Genomic DNA, 17671 nt, shown 5'->3' with positions numbered 1-17671 from the left:
GACCTGCCCGCCAAGCAGGCAGCGTGGGGGTCTCTTCCACACATCCATCCCAACGTGCACTTCTAGGCCCTTTCTAGTGAGGTGGGGACCTGCACAGCAGGAGCCTCCAGGTCTCTAATCGGGATTCTTAATGTGATGGCTGCAGGAAGAAGCTGCTAGATGAAACCCTGCCTGATGCTGCCTGTCCTGTCGTGGCAGAGAAACCCCACAGGGTCACAGCTTCTAAGACCAGCCCTGTCTTCCCCTGGTGGGGATGCTCCTGGAGCTCGTCCAGGTCATGACTGTCCTGGCCATGTCCCATGGGCACCATTGAGCTTGGATCCCTCCCATCCCTACCTGGATGTAGTCCTGGACCTGCTGGTGCCTCTGCTTTGCAGTGGAGAGCTCAGTGTCAGAGAAGGCCTCCCTGAGGCTCTGCTGAGAGAGGAGTGACTCCAGCTCCAGGAGGGCAGACACCTGGCAGTACTGGGTGATGAATTCACGGTCGTAGGTGAAGAAGTGGACTGGGGAGAGGATAAAAAAATATCAGGCCCCTGGCTGTGGACATCCTGAGGGGCTCCTCCATACTCATGCAACACAGGGAGGAGGCAACACTTTTCTCTACCCCACCTGGAGACCCCTCAGCATCCCTCTACATCCCTTCTCTCCTGGGAGGAGGGAAGAGAGCTTCAGCCCACCCTACTGCCTATCCCAGCTCTTGGGAGGTCTCGGGGGGCAAGGAGACCAAAAAGGATGGGCTTGGCCTTTCTCCTCCTCACCTAGCTCAAAGATCTGCAGCGGCAGCGTGAGGAAGCCGGAGCGAGGAGTGTAGGGGTTGTTCTGGCCAGGAGCAGTGCAGACGTCATCTGATGGAGGCAGCAGCAGCAGGAAGGAGACCTGGCCCCCAAAGTCCAGCACCTCTTGGCTGTACAGACGGAAATCTTTGGCCTGCAAGAAGACACTGCAGGTAACAGCTGGAAATGTCGTCAGGACAATATCCAGCTGTTGGAAGCCTAAATGCTGCTGGGTGTGGGGCAAGTGGCTTCAAGAACATCTAGTCCTCATGGCCCTCCTCATTGGCAGAGGAGTCCCCAGGGATCACCCACAGCCAAGGGACACAGTTGTTTCAGCACCTGACCAGAGGATCCTTGCTCTTGGCATGATCTGTGCACCTCCCTTTCTCTTAAGTCTCCAAGCTGATCAAAGTCACTATGACAGGGTTTCAGAGAAGAAACATCACCAGCAATGGTCTCAGAGAAGTGTCCTCACTGCTGCCCAGACAGAAGCATGTGCTTGGCACTGGGCTGGTGGGCACTTTCCCAGCAAATACTCAGCATGGTGAAGGAGGGATTCCTTCCCATGCAGGCTGGCCCAGATGGCTGCACCTCCATCCCCTCACTGGCCAGGGACCATCCTGCTTTGAAGGGGCAGATTTGGGCCTCATGCTGCAAGGGCTGAGCCCAGGACCAAAGCACAGACAATAATGCAAACCCAGATTCACCATCCTTGCTTTGGAGATGCAGTTGAGGGTAAGACAAACAGCTCCCGTGGACACTGTCCCTGGGCAGTCAGATGCTTCAGGTGCTCATCCACCACTTATTTGCCTTCTACTTGTGTGGGACTAAAATCTTGTCAATGCTTCAGGTCCCAGAGAAGGTGCAGGGACTGTGGGGTCCTGCTTGCCCTGCCTGCCCTGCCTGCCACAGTGACCAGAGTGGTGCTGCACGGCCCCTGCCCCAGACCTCAGCACCTGCTCGTACCTCTTGCAACGGGATGTTGACCAGGGTCACCAGTTCCTTGATGGCCACTTGGAGCTCCTGAAACAAGTGGTTCTGGGAGGTCTCAGCCTCTGTCTCTACAGGAACAGGCTCCTCCACACCGACCATATTCTGCAGCCATTCCCACTCCTCCCTGGAGAAGGACAGAGACAGACACATGAAGGAGGGAGCAGCTCAGGCTGGACCTGAACACCAATCACCATGAGAGCTGTGTTTATTCTGCAGTTCCTCCCCCAGGCAGTGCAACACCCAAAGGATGCAGGAGCTACAGAGGCAGAGGGGGGACTGGGACAGCACAGCAGAAGCAGGAGATGATGGGTGCTCTTGGGGTGAATGGGCCAGAGAAGCCTGGCTGCTGTGGGTGAGCAACCCTGCAAGCCCCACCTGGAGATGTTTGGGTTGGAGCGAATCTTGACGTGGCACAGGATGTTGGGGAGCTGCTCCGGCACCAGCACTCGGATCTGATCCACGGCGCTGCAGAGCTTCAAGTAGCCCAGATAGAGGCCTGGGGAGAGGGCGTGACTGCTTCGCTGGTGGTAAGAGAGCTTGTCCTGAGGAGGAAGGCACTGCTGGATGGAGCAAGCCCTGGAAGTGGGGCTCTCTCCTTTCTTGGTGCTTGCTGTCCTGGTGCAGCCAGCAGAAGGGAAGCAGCAGAGCAAGTACAACCTGGAGCTGCTGGGACATCTCACCACCAGCCTGATGTCTCCCCTCGAAGCACCAGGACTTTTACAGGCTGGTTGAGCTCTGCTTCCCCCCTGCCTGCAGCCAGGACCAAACCCGTGGTGGCCTAGGCTCTGCCATGGCCTTTCTAGCCCAAGGAGGAGCAGGGACAACTAGTGGTCCCACCATGGAGTCTATTGCCACCCCCACCCCAAAAATGGCACCAGGGCAGCACCTGGACAGAGATCAGCAGCATGTCCAGAGCAGTGGGCTCCTCTGGGGAAGACACAGACTTGCGGCTGGTCTGCAGCTTGCAGACAGGAACCCAGCGGACACTCTCGAAGGTCTGGTTGGTCTTCACCTCCTTCAGGGTGACGATGAGTATGTTGCCTTGTTTGTCTTTGACTGGCTCAAAGAAGACCTGCCCCAGGTCCTGGATGCCCAGCAGTCCCTGTGCAAGGGGTTGGGAAGGCAGGAGAGAGCAGAGGGTCAGAGGACATCTGAGGCACAGATCTGGGCAACTGGGCAGCTGCCTGCTGGAAACCAGTCTACCAGGCAAAGCCCCACCCAGCCTCCAGCCCCTCTGCAGGAGGTTGCCACAAAGCCTGGCACCTCACTACACCATGGCCACGGTCCTGCCAGGAGGGACAAGGCAGGAACACCCAGTCCTGGCACTGACTGAGCCCGTGGGAAGGAGTGGCAGAGCCTGGCACATCAGTGTGCTGCTCCCGAAGGAGCCCTGCCCACAGTGCCCCCCAAAAATGCTCACCCCCCCTCTCCCCTGGCCCACCCTCACCTGCATTTGTGAGATGGCCAGCAGCATCTTGAAGCGTGTCTGCAGGATGCAGGAGCAGGACGACTGGGAGACGGTGACGCACTGCCGGAGCCACAGCACCTCGTCCCACATGCAGGACACCTGCAGGACACCAAGGGGTCCTCACCACCAGCCACCACTGCCCGCTCACACAAAGGTGTTTTGGGGTAATCCATCGGCCTTAGTTTGAGCTGGGATAGCAACAGGCATGGGCACATGTCACAGGAGTGCAACTTTGGGTGCCACAAAGCACCCTGAGATGCCTCCAGAGCCTGTACCGAAGGAAGAACAATCCTGTGTCCCCTCAGACATGTGTTTTCACCAAGGACTGAGCCCTTCTTAAGTTGGAGTAGAAATAGCCAAGAGAAAGAAGAAGACAGCCTTCATCAGTAGATAAGGACCACCCAGCAAAAGATTTTGGCCTGAGCTGCCCACCTGCCCTTTCCCTCAGCCTACAGACAGCAGAAGAGCAGGCAGTAACACCCTACACATCCTACAGTGGAGGAGCAGTGAAACAGCTGAGAAGCTTCTGGTGTCCCTCTGGAGAGGCAGTGCCCACCAAGGTCATCGCCCACCTTTGGGCTTCCAGGGGCCGGGGTGGAAACGCTGTTTCCTGGTGGTTCCTGGGTCCATGCTGGACCTCAGGGAGTGGCAAGCCTGTGGGCTCTACTCCATGGAGCAAACGAGGGAGGTGGCAAAGAGGAGGTCCTGGAGGAAATGTGGAGAAGCCCAGAAGCTGCAGATGTTGTGTCACCTGGTGGGAGCAGGTGGAGTGGCTTCTGCTCATTTTGTGCATGTGGGATGTCCCCTGGTGCTGCTCCCAGCCTGAACCAACCCCAGTGAGAGCCCCACAGTGCCCCAGGCACAACAGGCACCACTGCCTGCATGGCCAGCACCATGGAAGGTGCTGCAAGGAAGGTGCTCCGCAGGTCATGACACCCCTGGAGGACAGTGCCCGGGGTGGTGGCCATCATCTCAGCAGCATCCAAGGTGGCTGCCAGAGGTGTGTCAAGAGACACATCACTTGGCCCCTGGGCCACCCACCTTGGTGAACCACAGAAAATCCTGCATGAGCAAGCAGGAGTAGGTGTCATCAATCTCCACCACAGGGATCTGGTCTTCATGGGTCACCAGGATATTGTCATCCTTGTAGAAGATGGCTGTCAGGTAGAGGCCCCTGCATGGGAGAGAAGACATTCTTCAGTGTCACCCTCAGCCACCGACTTTGTTTACCAAAGGGTATCTCTCCCCAGGGCAGAAGAGGTGCCCTGTCCCAGGTCTCAGAAGACACACGTGGCCAGCCCAGGAGCAGGGGCTACCAGAACAGTGAGCCTGGCCAGTGGCACAGGTGATGCTGCCCTGGCCAGCCCAAGGGAGGGTGATGTGGCCAGGCCTGTGCAGGAGACCCTGGGGTGTCTGGAGGCCAAGTGTGAAGGTGGGTAGTGGGAGTGTGGTGGGGTCTGGAGCAGGGTGGGGTATTGGGTGATGCTCAGAGATGGTGCAGGGATCTGGGTAGGGGGCACAGCTTGGCTGGTCCAAATGGAAACACCAAAGAGAATCGTTTGATTTCTGGGCAATGCAACTCATCTCCATGGACACCACCAGCTTGCTCCAGGCAAGGACCCACCTCTGAGCACCCTCCAGTCCATACCCTATGCTCACAGCTTCTGGCCTAGCCCCGTGTCCCTGCTGGGAGCTGGGCTACCCACCAGCACACCAGCTTCTCACCGCTTCAGTGTCTTGAGAAACTTGCTGCCAGGGTGGAAGAGGTGCTTGAGGCTCTTGGACACGGAGTGCTTCCTGCTCTGGGACTGGTTCTTGCAGGGCTCTGGGGAGCAGAGAGCAGAGGTTGCTGCAGCAGGACAGAAAGGGTCTTGCTGGCAGCCCAAGGCACAGCACAACCACCCATTGGGAAGGCTCTGCCAAGGTCTCCACTGCTGGAGCTGTCTCCCTGCTACACTCACCACTGGGACAAAATGACTCCTGGTGCTACTCCAGGCCCCCAGCCCAGATGGATCCCCAGCCTCCCTGCTATGCACTCACCATGGCAAATGCAGTGCTGGTGGACTGTCTTTACTTGGCCCAGCAGATGGTCCAGAGCTTCTGCTTGTCCCCTTCGCCGTGGGGCCCGGCCATCGTACTCCCGCCAGTCTGGGGGGACAGACCAGAATCACCCCCAGCACCCTACCATCACCCCCAGCACCCACCTCTCCACCTGGAAGAAACAAGGATTTCCACCCCCTCCTGCCCACAGCAGGTCACCTCCTAGTACCCCACCTGCGTGCCCCACGGGCTCAGCATGGCAGCAGTCATGGGTGCTGTGCACCTCTGGGTGGGCTGAGTTTTAGGAGATCCCTGGTTTTTGCACCTCTCTTCCCCGGAGAACCCTGGCTCTGCACAGCACCCCAGGGGCACCAGTCACACCACAGCATGGTGGGGACACAGCAGGGGGAAAGAACAAGCTCTCATCTTCTGCTGCCACACTTTACCAGCCTTAAAAAATAAGTCTTTTTAGTGTCTTCCTCCAGGTCTTCCCCAGAGCTGCAGCTTCCTCCAAGAGAGTGCTGAGAGCTGGGCTCACCTCAGCAAACACAGAAAGAGCTCTTCTGGCAGCTCCACCCGCTGTGAAGCAGGAGCAGGAGCAGCAGCAGGAGCAGAAGGAGCAGGAGCAGGGCTGGGGACCCGCTGGTGCTTCTGCGTTAGCTTTACATTAATTGCTTTGAACACCCCCTGTGTCCTGCCTGCTGCTGTTTTCTGTGGAAAGTTCAGCTCTGTTAACTTTGGCTGGGGCTCACCACTATTTTTAGGACCTTTTAAAAACACACAGGGAAGTGTCTGACTATATTCTGCTGAGTCAGGAAGGGATCTTTACTGAAGGGAGAAATACTAAAGGAGATAAAAATAAATAAACCCCCCTCCTGTCTGATTCCCTTCATTCACACTCTGTCTCCAGGCCATGGGGTGAATGTGACCAGAGTGGGATGGCAAAGGGGCTTTAAAGTTCTGATCCTGTGGGACCCCCATGCAACAAAGACCCATCTGGGACCAGCAGTGGGGCCAGAGGCCACCTCAGTGTCCACTGAGCTCTGACCTTTACCCTCAGGGACTGCCCCTTCCAGCTGGGTCCTTCTGGCCCATCTCCCCCAATGCCTGGATGTGCCTTTTGCAAAACTGGGTGGCTTTTCCCCACACTTGCTCTGGTGCCAGCCTGGGGAAGTGGGTGCTGACAGCCCAGAGCTGCTCTCCAGTGGGGCCTGTGAACCCCATCCCAGGTCAGTGCCAGGGAACACAGGTGCCCATGGCTGTGCTGGATGGGCAAGAGCACACGATATCCAGGCCAATTTGCACCCAGGACCAGGATGGCTCTGAGCCCTGAGGGCATCTCCAGGGGCTGAGCTGGGACATCCTACCATGTTCCCCCCCCCAAGCATGTGGATTTTGCACAAGCCTTGGGGCAGATGCCATTGAGGTGGTAAGGACTGAGCCCTCTCAAAAGCTGCCCTGTGCTAAATTACAAACCTCTGCTAAAAAAACCTTTTTATTCCCACAGAGGAGGTGGCTGCTTGGCTTTCCTCTCAACTGAGAAAGCAAAGCATCCTCTCTCCTGGCTTCCTCTTTAGGATGAGCTGATCCAGGCTGCCTAAAATGGCTCAGTCTTTACCAGGCAGCCAGGAGAATTTCAGGTTGAAAAATGAGTATTTGGCAAAGCTCCTATCAGCTGGAGCTTTGGCAGCACCCTCGGGTCCCAGGCATAGCCTGTCTGCTTGGCCCAAGACTCCAAATGCTGCCTCTGCTCTCAGGTCCCCCATCCCAGCAGCAAGAGGGATCCCTGGATGGCACAGGGACCTGCCAATTCCCTTCATCCATCCCACCAGACCCTGTTCCAGCAGTGACAGGGATACTCAGCTGGCACAGAGAACTGCTGCCTCCCCCATCCATCCCACAGGCATTCCCAGCGGTACTTACTGGAAGGGATGGCAAAAGGGGGCACGGAGGCTTGGGGGGGTCCCCAGCCCTTCATGTTGTAGGCAGACACCTGGACATAGTACGCTGTGCCCTGTGAGAAGGGAAGCCATACTCAGTGCATCAGAACCTCTCCCAGCTTGGCATGTGAGGGAAGGAGGATCCCCCTGTAGCCCAGTACACCATGAAGAGTACTAAACTGGTAGCCCACACCCTGGGTTGCTGGGTCTGACCTAACCCCAGCTGTACAAACCTCTTGTTATCAGGAACCAGAGAATCCCCACATCCCATTTGGCTGGTTTGGGGGGGGGAGGGCAGAGGAAAGAAAGTACACTGCAAGTGCCCCTTGCCAGGAGATGCTCCAGTCCCAAAGACATGAGGCTTCCACAGCCTGGAGGGTTGGGGTGCTGCTGCCTTCCTGCAAGGGTCCAGTCCCCAGAGAGAAGGAGCTGGCCCAACAGTGTCAAGGGCTTGTGGCAGATTAAAGTGATTAAAGGCCTCTGATTAAAGCTCAGTCAAGCTGCCAGATGTTACAAGGCCTCCAGGCACTCGTGAAGGTGGACAGGAGCCTGTGAGGCAGCTCTGAAAGCATGATGGATGGGCTCAGGCTGGCTCCTTGCCACAGCAGCTCCAGGCTGCCCTTGAGCCCTGTCCTGCCTGCACCAGGGCAGCTCTCCTGCTCCCACAGCAGCTTCAGGGCTCCCGCACTGCCCCCATGGCCAAGCCCCTCTAACTGCACCAAGGGCTTTCCCTGCTCCTGGAGCCAAGAGTCCCTGCCTGTCCTGGAGCTTTGTTGCTGCACCCCTTGGTAAGGCCAAGCCCACCCATTCCAGCATTCCACTGTATTCCCATCCCAAGCTCCATTCTGCCACAGTCCAGATCCCACTGCAGTCCCCATCCTGCCATGGTCCCCATCCCACCCCACTGACCCCCACCAGGCCAATGTTTGCCAAGGACAGGCTGGCAGCCCCTGGGAAAGGACAGGTGACAGGCAGCGTGTCCCCTGTGATTCTCAGGGAGATAAAACAGTGGGAAGCTGCTGCCCCAGCCAGCCTGTGACCTTCTGAGCTCCTGGAGATGGGGACAGGGCTGGTCCCTCTCTCCAATGAGCGCCAGGCTGGTGCAGGGGGTCGGTCTGTGCAGGCGGCAAAGAACGAGCCAGTGATTTACTGCCCAGGGTGGAGACAGGAGCGGGGTGGGGGACAGGGGATAAATCAGGCGTGGGATGAATGGCCCTGTTCTGTCTGTCAGTCCCCAGGCACCTCGTGCAGGGGGTCTCCCCCTGGCCAGGGCAGCCACAGCCACGCAGGGACAGACAGATGCCTCTCCCAGGCTGTGCTGAGCACCGTGGCACAATCCTGCTCCTCTGGATCGAAATGATGCCCCAGCCACTCCCCTCAGCACTGCAGGGAATGACCCCACGCACAGTGGCCAGAGGCTTTTCCCAGCTGTGGGTTCTCCCCCTGAGCCCAGACCCCCACGGGAGACCCCAAGAGCTCACCGACACCAGCCCCTGGATTGTGTAGTGCAGGTTCTTCAGCTTGTCGATGATGGCCTCCCCCAGCAGCGGCAAGAAGGTGGGAGAGCAGCTCCATTCCACTGGAAGGAGAGAGAGCCCAAGGTGCCCTGAGGCCCCAGAGTAGGGCTGGGCTACCAGGGCTGGCAGCAGCCCAGCAGGGCCAGCAGGACAGCAACAGAACTGGAGGAGCAGAGTGAGCGCAGGGGAGAGGGGAAGACGTGGTTGGGGGACAGCACAGAGGAGCTCCTCACCTGGCCATGTCAGGCAGGCTCAGTGCCCTAAAATGATGGGTCAGGAGTTGGGGATGGATGAAATCCTCCCAGAAGCCAAAAAGTAAGTCGGTAAAGGGTGAGGGAATGGCAGGACAGCAAAGGACAGCAGGATGAGGGGGTGGCAAACAAGTGACACCCTGCTTTTTGCCTTGGTGCAGGACAGTGCTTTGATCCAGCTCAGACTGTTTGGGTGGTGGTTGGGCTCTCCAGCATGTGGCCCTGACTCCTCCTGTACTTGAGCACAAAGGTGGCTTGATGGGAGCTCAGCAGCAGTGGCCATGTCCCTGGCATGCTGGTGTGATATGGAGTGAGTTTCCCAGCACACCCACTGACACACTTAAGATGGCTGCATGTGGGGACTCTGCTCCTTACCTTTGTACTTGGTGACAACGGCTGAGTTGACGCTCAGGGGCTCCCGAAAGGTCACCTGCACCGAGGAGCTGCTGGCCACCGAGAGGTGGACACTGGTGGGGGCATCTGGCACTCCTGGGGACAGAGAGCACAGGGACCATCACAGCGAGGACGGTCACTCTGAACCCCTCCGTGTCCCTCCTGGGCCTCCCCCCAAGCCCTGGGACATGTCCCTGAGCACTTACCCCCCCGTGCACCCAACACACAGGGCATAAAGCCCTGGCTACAGGGCGTGGGGATCCTTGGATGGACCATGCACAGCCTGGAGCTCGCATGGCCCCGCTCCTCCCCCAGCTCAGGGGCTGCCCCCCTGCCCCCCCAGCCCCTGCTACGGGCACTCACGGGCATGCTCAAACCCTGCCTTCATGCGCTTGTAAAGCCTGTATCGCCACTCCCAGGCCTTGAGCTGCTTCTCCTTCTCGGAGCAGTCGGCGTTGGGCGCCTCGTTCACCACCTGCGCCGTCAGCTCATTGACGCGCTGCTCTGCCTCCCGCACCAGCGTGGAGACGTGCAGCGAGCGGCTCTCCAGGCTCACGACTGGGGGGCCACGGGTCCCGGGAGAGAAGAGAAGGCAGTTAGGGCAAGCCCAGGGTCTGTTGGCACCACGTCCCCACCCCGAGACCCCGTCCTCCCCTCTGTGTCCTGCTCTCGTGGCTCCGCTCAAGCCCCAGCTCCAGCCCACACCAGCTTCTCAGAGCCCAGCTGATCTCCTCCCCACCCAGCCCCTGCTCCTGGGGTGCCTCACTCCACCAGGCTGGAGGCTCAGGTGATGGGCATGGCAGGGCTCCTCAGCACTGACTCACAGTGCGGGCTCTCCTTTGCTCCTGCTTGGAGCAGGGCCCTGGCGATGGGAGCGTTGTTGGTCATGATGGCAATGTCCAGGGGCAGCAGCCCCTCACTGTTGGGGGTGTTCAGGTCCAGCTCCTCAGGGCTGTACTGCTTCAGCAGCTCCTGGACTCTGTCTAGGTCCTGCAGCTCCACAGCCTCAAAGAGGGCAGCATTGCTCTGGAACTGGACAGAGAGAGACTGGTTGGCTGAACATCAGGCACCCTTCTTCCCGCCCACCCAACACCCCAGCCCTTCACCAATGCTCCACAAACCCAGACAGGGGGGGCTTCCCTGGCCCCAGGGGCTCAGGAGCACCGGCTCTTTGCAGGCACAGCCAGATGAAGCCGAGCAAACACCAGGACCACCCCCACCCACAGCTTCCACCCAGACATCAACATCACCCGTGCATGGACCCTCCATCCCCATCTTGCCAGCTGTGGATGGAGCCAGAGGGCACTGACCAGGTAGGACTTGCGGAGCTTCTCCTTCTCGGCCCGTCCCACCAGGCTGCCCTCATCGAAGGACGTGTAGTTGACGCGGAACTTCCCCGACAGGTTTCGGTAGAGCCTCTTGGCCGCGTTGGGCGAGGAAGGGCCCGGAGGCTTCCTGGCCTTGCCCAGCTGCAGGTCCCGCATCTGCTGCGTCATTTTAGGGGAGGATGACCTGGGAAAAGGCAAGGAGGTTGTGGGGGATGAGGCATGGGAGGACATGCCAGAAAGGGAGTGCTGGGACCAGTCACGAGGCAGGAGAGGCAGAGCAGCGCTGGGGCAGCGCTGATACAAGTGGCTGCTCCATGAACGCTGGTGCCAGCAGTGCCCTCACCCACTCGCCATCATCTGGGCCCGTCCGTTCCTCCTTCCCATTGCTGCTGTGAGCCCTGTGGAAGTCCTGAGGAGCTCATACAAACCCTGTGGGTGAGACGCTTCCTTCTGGCCCAACAGGGCCAGTCTAGCCCCACACTGTCATCCAGCCCCAAGCAACCTCAGGCTGCTCAGCTCTGCATCCTGTCTCCATTCATGACACCAGCAAAACCTCTCCTTGCCCCCAGTCTCTACCACCCAGCTCCTACCTGGGGTTGTCCAGACAGCTTGAGCAGTGGGGATGCAGGGACAAAAATCCCCCACCCACCGTGCAGTTAGTTTGGGGTGGCCTTGCACACCCCCTCCACACCCATCATTCTAGCAGGAATCTGTCTCCTGTGCTTATCACCATTCCTCAGCCCTCTTTGGAACGTGACTTTCCTTGGGGTCTTTATTCCAGCAAAGGGCACCCTCTGAAAGGAATGTGGAAGCAGGGAAGGCACAAAAGGCCTTGAGAAAACATCAGGTCCTGATGAGTACCAGTGACCCCCAGTCTCCTGCTCACCAACAGTCCCAGGCTCCACAGCTGCTCCTCACCTTGTCTCTCCACAACAATTAAGCTGCCAAACCTTTTCTCCACACTGCTTTTGATTTCTATCTTAAATAACCATGATAAACACGTACAAGTCCCTAGGAAACCTGGCACCTTTTCTTGGCTTCCCAGAGGGGGACCTGCCCCTCTCCCTCTAGCTGTGACACTCATGTCCCCACAAAGACCTCATCCTCAGGGTGGCCTGGCTGTTGTGTGGGACTGTTCCCCATGAGTCATCCCTCACAGCACCAAGGGCTTCACTAGCGTCAAACATCCCATTCCCTCCTTGCCACAGCCCATGGCACAGTGCTCAGACAAGGAGCATCAGGTCTGAAGAGCATTGAGCACCACTACACTAGACACAGTTTCTCCCAGTTTTGACCTCATACCCCTGTGTATAAGGTCAGATATTTAAGGGCAAGGTCTTCCTCCTATCACTTTATTTGTTTAAATATCGAGTGTAATACAAAAACCATGTCAGTTGTCTAAAAGATCATGTCAAAATGCTACTGCAAAGCTGGTCCTGGGTTGATGATGTTTATAAAGCCCTCATCAGGAGGCAGGATATTATTAACAACCTCGAGATGTGCTCTTCATCACCCTGATTTCAGATGAAGAGGCACAGTGGGCTGCAAAAGTCCTGTAATGATTTAGCCTTTTATAGCTGTGATATTTAAAAGCAGAAAATGATGGGGAGGTTGGCTGCTGCTGATCACTCATCTCACTGGCTTCAGCCTGTGGATTTGGAGGTCTGGAGTGTGGCCCTAGCCACAGTGTCAAGTTGCTGCCCTGGATTCCTCCAGGGATGTGGGTTATCTGAATGCAGGGCTTTACCAACCAGACAGAGGACACCAACTGTGTGGGCTTCAGGTGGCAAGACATCCCTAAACCACCCTGCAGAGGCCAGTGAGATGCACATAGATGGATCCTTCTGGTTCTGGTGGGGAGGAAGAGGAGAAGCTCTTTGCCAGGAGGGCATCACCTGTGGGGAGAGACCTGCAAAATGCAGGGAAGGGCTGGAGAACCAGCCCTGGGCTCACGGGGACCTACTCAGCTCTGGACACGGAGTCCTCAGCTTACAGCTGTGCCAGCCTGAGCACATCATGTTTCATCATGGACATGGAGCAGCTTGTGGCATGGCCAGCACTGAAATCTCCTCATGCCAAGGGGCATGAGGAGCACACAGCACATACAAGCCTCTACAGGTGGCAAATACACGACCCCAGATACCAAAAGGGCAGAAAAGCATCAGGCAGCTCTGCTGTCACTGATAGACAGAAATCAAGAGAAAAAAGCCACTCATTCCTGTGCAAGAGAGGCACCCAGGAAGGCAGGTCCTGACTCATGGACCAAGCCCAAGAAGGAAAGTGCTGGCATACCCAGGAAAGAGAAATAACCAACTCGAGACACTCTCCAGCAAAACCTTGCCTGTTCTCTTCTGTACAAGAGCTCCTCACTGCCCAGGTCCTCTCCCACCCCAGCTGCTGCTTGGAGGTGAAGAGCTCTTCTAGAACACTCCTCAACAAGGTGCCCAGTTCCTCTATGGTTCCCTTTCAACAATGCTCTCCCGTAACAGCAAAGAAGGGAAGACCCCAAAAGCACCCCTCTGGAAGCTGGGTTAGACCCTGTTGTGACACATCCTTGCTTCATCCATGCCTGCAAATCAAGGTTTACAAAGAGGAGTCGTGCTTTGGAGCAAAAGCAGTTTTTTCTGCCAATTAAAATATGTGTCAAAGGATCCAGTACAGGTTGGCTGCAGAATTTGGAGGAAGTTCTCTCAGAGATGCTAGAAATGGAGGCGACACAGAGAAATTTCTCACTATTTTCCCTCATCTGTTTTGCTTTTAATGAGAAGTAAAGAGACGGAAATTATTCAGCGCTCAGGAGTGAACATCTATCTATATTAAACTGGCTGCCCCGGAGATAAAAGAGTTTCCTGCCCTGTGGTTATGAGTCATCTGGCCTCAGTGAAATACTCTTGATTTATCTAGAGCTAAACTTTGCAGGAGCAACTGATAGCTGAAAACAACACCCTCAGATGTCGTGCCCTCAAGGTAGGAGCAACCAACTGCCAGCTGGCCCTGAAGGCAAAGCTTCATCCTGTGGGGAGAGGTGGGAGGAGGTCCCACCTCCTCTGCATGTAGCCTCAGTGCAGCCCAGATAACTTTATCTCAACCATAATCAGTTATTGTCACTAATTAGTTACCTATCTACTGCAAAGAGGGCAGCAGGGGATGGCAGCTTTGCCTGCCCCAGCCATGGGATGTGTTTGCAGCCATCAAGGAGGTGGGATGAACCACCTGGGTGGTTCACCCTAAGTGGGGCTGCAATGTCACAAACCCATGTACCAGCCAACTCCATGGAAGAGGCTGAAGTTCTGCTAAGGGATGAGTTAGAGCTGGCCAGGCCCAGCTCATGAAACCAATGTAAATGAGAAATTTTTTTTGAAGGCACGTGAAGATGGATGAGCAAAAGACAACTTCATTTTAGTTCATTTTATCCCTCCTTCTGCAACAAGCACAAGCAAATCCACTGGGTAGTTTATAAGGCTGTGGTTTCTGCATATTCTAGCTTTTAATGTTTCCAGTACTGCAGATCTTGGCCTAGTAAACAGTGTTAATAATGGTTGTAATTATATGATTTTAAGTGCATTTTGTTTAAGGGCGTAGCCTCTCCCAGCCTCCAGCAGAGCAGCAGCCAATGTCAGCCAGGGATGTCCTGTCCTGCTGGTGGAGCCTGGACGTGGGGCTGGCTAGAAGGAGCCCCACTGCCCCAAAGCCCCAGGAACCAGCTGTCCTGCCCCAAGCACCCACAGGAGCAGCCCACACTGGGCACCCACAGCACCAGATGTGCAAATCCCAGGGGGAACATGGGCCATGTCCTCTCTGTCACCACCACTCCCATCTCAGGGACTAGTGGCACCAGGACAGGCAGACAGTGACCATTCTGCCTGGAGGTCACCAGACTAGATATAAGGAGGCAAGTTTTACAATGACATGGTGAAGCACTGGCCCAGGTTACCCAGAGAGGTGGTAGAAGCCTCATCCCTGGAAACATTCAGTCAGGTTGGATAAGACTCTGAGAAAGCTCATGTAGTTGAAGATGTCCCTGCTCACTGCTGGGGGGGTTGGACTAGGTGGCTTTTAAAGGCCCCTTCCAACCTAAATCATCCTGTGATTCTATGACGTGGCTGGTGGGGTGCACTGTGGTCGTCCCACACCACTACCCATCAGTGGGAGCCCAAGCTGTGACAACACTCATGGGCATGTGATGATGATGCTGGTGGCAACAGCCTTCCAGCAAAAACCCTGGGCTGCCCACTCCCTGCCACCCCCTAGGCTGGCTGTGGAAGGGGTGAGCTCATGCCTGTGCTGGCAGTGGGAGGGCAGGCTCCAGCCAGTCGTGGCAGACATGAGCTCAGTGCCACATGTCCTCGGGGTCAGCGCGGGTGGCTGTCACTTTGGGAAGCTGCTCCCTGCCATCTGCAGCCTGATGCAGCAGAGGCAGAAGCCATGGGGCTCTGTGTGCAAGAAAAAGGGAGCCTGAAAGGTGGAAGATGAAAGGTGTTAGAGCTTTGAAAGGATGAGAAAGCTTGGGGCAGGGAGGAGGAGAAAGACTGGGTCCTTGCAGAGCTCATCACAGCCTTGTGGCACTGTGGTTGTCCTTGGTACCTTGGCACAAGGTGCCAGGAATGCTCCTGAACCACATTCCAATTCAGTTCACTGGGTTATAGAATCATCAAATGCCAGGCTGGTTTGGGTTGGAAGGGACCTTAAAGACCATCTTGTTCCATGAGCAGGGACACCTCCCACCAGCCCAGGCTGCTCCAAGCCCCATCCAACCTGGCCTTCAACACTTCCAGGGAAGGGGCAGCCACAGCTTCCCTGGGCAACCTGGGCCAGGGTCTCACCATTCCCATAGGAAATACTTTCTTCCTGATGTCTAACCTAAATCTCCCCCTCTTCCAGTTTAAAAGCCATTATCTCTTGTCCCGCCATTCCATACCCTTGTAAAAACTCTCTGCCCAGTAGAGAGTAGCCCTCTGTAGCCCCTTCAGGCACTGGAAGGTGCTCTAAGGTCTCCCTGGAGCCTTCTCTTCTCCAGGCTGAACACCCCAACTCTCCCAGCCCTCTGATAGTCCTTGTGGCCTCCTCTGGACTTACTTAAATAGGCCCGTGTCCTTCTTGTCTTGGGGATTTCAGAGCTGGACACAGCACTACACAGTACTCATTTTATCCAAAAAAATGCACAGGAAAAGGACAGGAGAAACCTAAGAATCAGTTATCAGGGACAGTCACCCCAACTCAGACCAAACTGGGATCAGCTGGCGAGATCAACATCTAAGCTGCTTCCAAGGACATCAGAGCACGGGGTCTTTCCTCGTCTGAGCACACTGGGCCCAGCCCCTCCACTAGGACCAGGCTCACCCTTGGCCCACACAGGAGACAAAATCACATGCTACGGCCACAAGAACTCAGTTCTCAAATCCTCCACAGCAGAATCCACTCGAGCTCCTAACACATCAAGGAGCCGCTCTTTGCTCGTGGGAACACGACTCAGAAGGGCAGGGTCCAGCTGCTGATGCACTCACGTTTTCCTCTCTTTTTGCCCAAGCAATTTTTCAGGACGGGGGATCCAAATGAGTAGGGAGCCCTTCCAAAAGAGTGGGATTTCATAAGCCACCCCAAGGCACACTAGGATGAAGTTCTGTGCTTCACATCCCTGCAAGGCAGGGCTCCTGGGAACAGCCTGCACACCACTCACCCATCATGAGGCATATGGACCTCAAAGGTATTTAAATATTGTGCAGTGACCTGGCCATGCAAAGACAGAGCAAAACACTCCTGCTCCATGGAAACATCTGCGTGCCTGGAAAATGCACTTACTTATTGAAACCTGGGTCCAGGGAAAGGCACCAAACCAGAGCCAGGGCTTTGTTTGTTTGTTTCCTACAGATTTTCTCTTTTTTTTCCCCACTTGGCAAACCCACTGGGGTTTTTTTTGAATGGAGCCGAGGAGAGCATGTCTCTTTTGTTCAGCAATAACAACTAACTTATATAGATCCTGCTCCTGCCAGGACATTTTTGTTGGAGCTCCAGAAGCCCAACGCTATTAGCCCGATTAGCTTGGAGGAGCTCAGTGTGGTGCAAGGCCAGGAGTTGCTGCACAGCCCCTGGCTCGGGACAGAATCTCCTGAGCATTAGACAGGGGTTTGGTGATGCCAGTGTGGCTGCATGTTGGGTTTGCTGTCTCCATACTGGTGCATATCGTGAGCAGCTCATGACCCAAGGCAGCAGAGAGTGGGCCTCATGGCCAGGCATCATGGCATGGCATTGGGTTTGAAAGCCAACTGTCAGAAGCTTGGAGAATAAGCTGGAGAAGGGCAGATCCTGGGTGGGATCAGCCCCATTCCACCAGCACTCAGAGCCCTGCACCTCTGCAGGGGAAGAGGTGGAGGAGCCTGCAGCAGCATGAGGGCGTCAGCATCACACTCACTGTCCAGGCTCTTCCCAAGTCAGGAGGCTTTCACATCCTGAGGGGAATGCTGGTGCTGGGTGTGCAGTGTCTGCAGAATGAGGTGAGAACAGAGGGACCAACCCTTGCTGAGCTGCTTGAGGGGCCGTGCCAGTGGGAAGAACATGGGCTGGAGGCCATGACCCACATCTCAAGGCCATGTCCACCTGAGGCACAGCCATGGCCCTGGAGCTGCACAGCAGGGAAGAGCCTGCCCATAAGGCTCACCCTGCTGCACCTCCCTCCAAAATTGGTTTTGGGAGAGATGGAGATTGTGGGACTCTGGGAGAGCTCTGGAGCCAACCAAATAGATCACTTGCTGACAGTCTGCAGAGGCCTCCCATAAAACACCCTGTTTCTGCAGGCCCAACAGCACATTTGGAGGAGGAAAGGAGAAGAGACGCTTGAGCAAATTCTGCTGCACCACGATGATGTTACTGCTGCTCTACTTTCTTCTTCTTCTTCTTCCCCTTCCCCTTCCCTTCCCCTTCCCTTCCCCTTCCCTTCCCCTTCCCTTCCCCTTCCCTTCCCCTTCCCCTTC

General features: G+C 56.3%; 1 protein-coding gene across 1 annotated transcript in view; it reads right to left on the bottom strand.

Moving 5' to 3' along the window:
* The window catches only part of LOC104395367, a 189152-nt gene that overhangs the window by 5152 nt on the left and 166329 nt on the right, over positions 1-17671 (bottom strand). The window contains exons 7-21 of the mRNA XM_010005056.1: positions 10686-10887; positions 10200-10407; positions 9739-9933; positions 9358-9471; positions 8696-8793; positions 7198-7288; positions 5275-5382; positions 4960-5059; positions 4276-4408; positions 3214-3333; positions 2653-2868; positions 2142-2308; positions 1740-1890; positions 759-927; positions 337-503 (exon numbers count right to left, since the gene is read on the bottom strand). Of these exons, the coding sequence (XP_010003358.1) occupies positions 337-503; positions 759-927; positions 1740-1890; positions 2142-2308; positions 2653-2868; positions 3214-3333; positions 4276-4408; positions 4960-5059; positions 5275-5382; positions 7198-7288; positions 8696-8793; positions 9358-9471; positions 9739-9933; positions 10200-10407; positions 10686-10887 (2239 nt within the window). The remainder of the gene's footprint in view (positions 1-336; positions 504-758; positions 928-1739; positions 1891-2141; positions 2309-2652; positions 2869-3213; positions 3334-4275; positions 4409-4959; positions 5060-5274; positions 5383-7197; positions 7289-8695; positions 8794-9357; positions 9472-9738; positions 9934-10199; positions 10408-10685; positions 10888-17671) is intronic.

This window comes from Chaetura pelagica, unplaced genomic scaffold (genome assembly GCF_000747805.2).
Source record: "Chaetura pelagica isolate M959 unplaced genomic scaffold, ChaPel_1.0 scaffold309, whole genome shotgun sequence".
Classification (NCBI taxonomy): domain Eukaryota; kingdom Metazoa; phylum Chordata; class Aves; order Apodiformes; family Apodidae; genus Chaetura; species Chaetura pelagica.
This window is presented reverse-complemented; position numbering and strand designations above follow the sequence as displayed.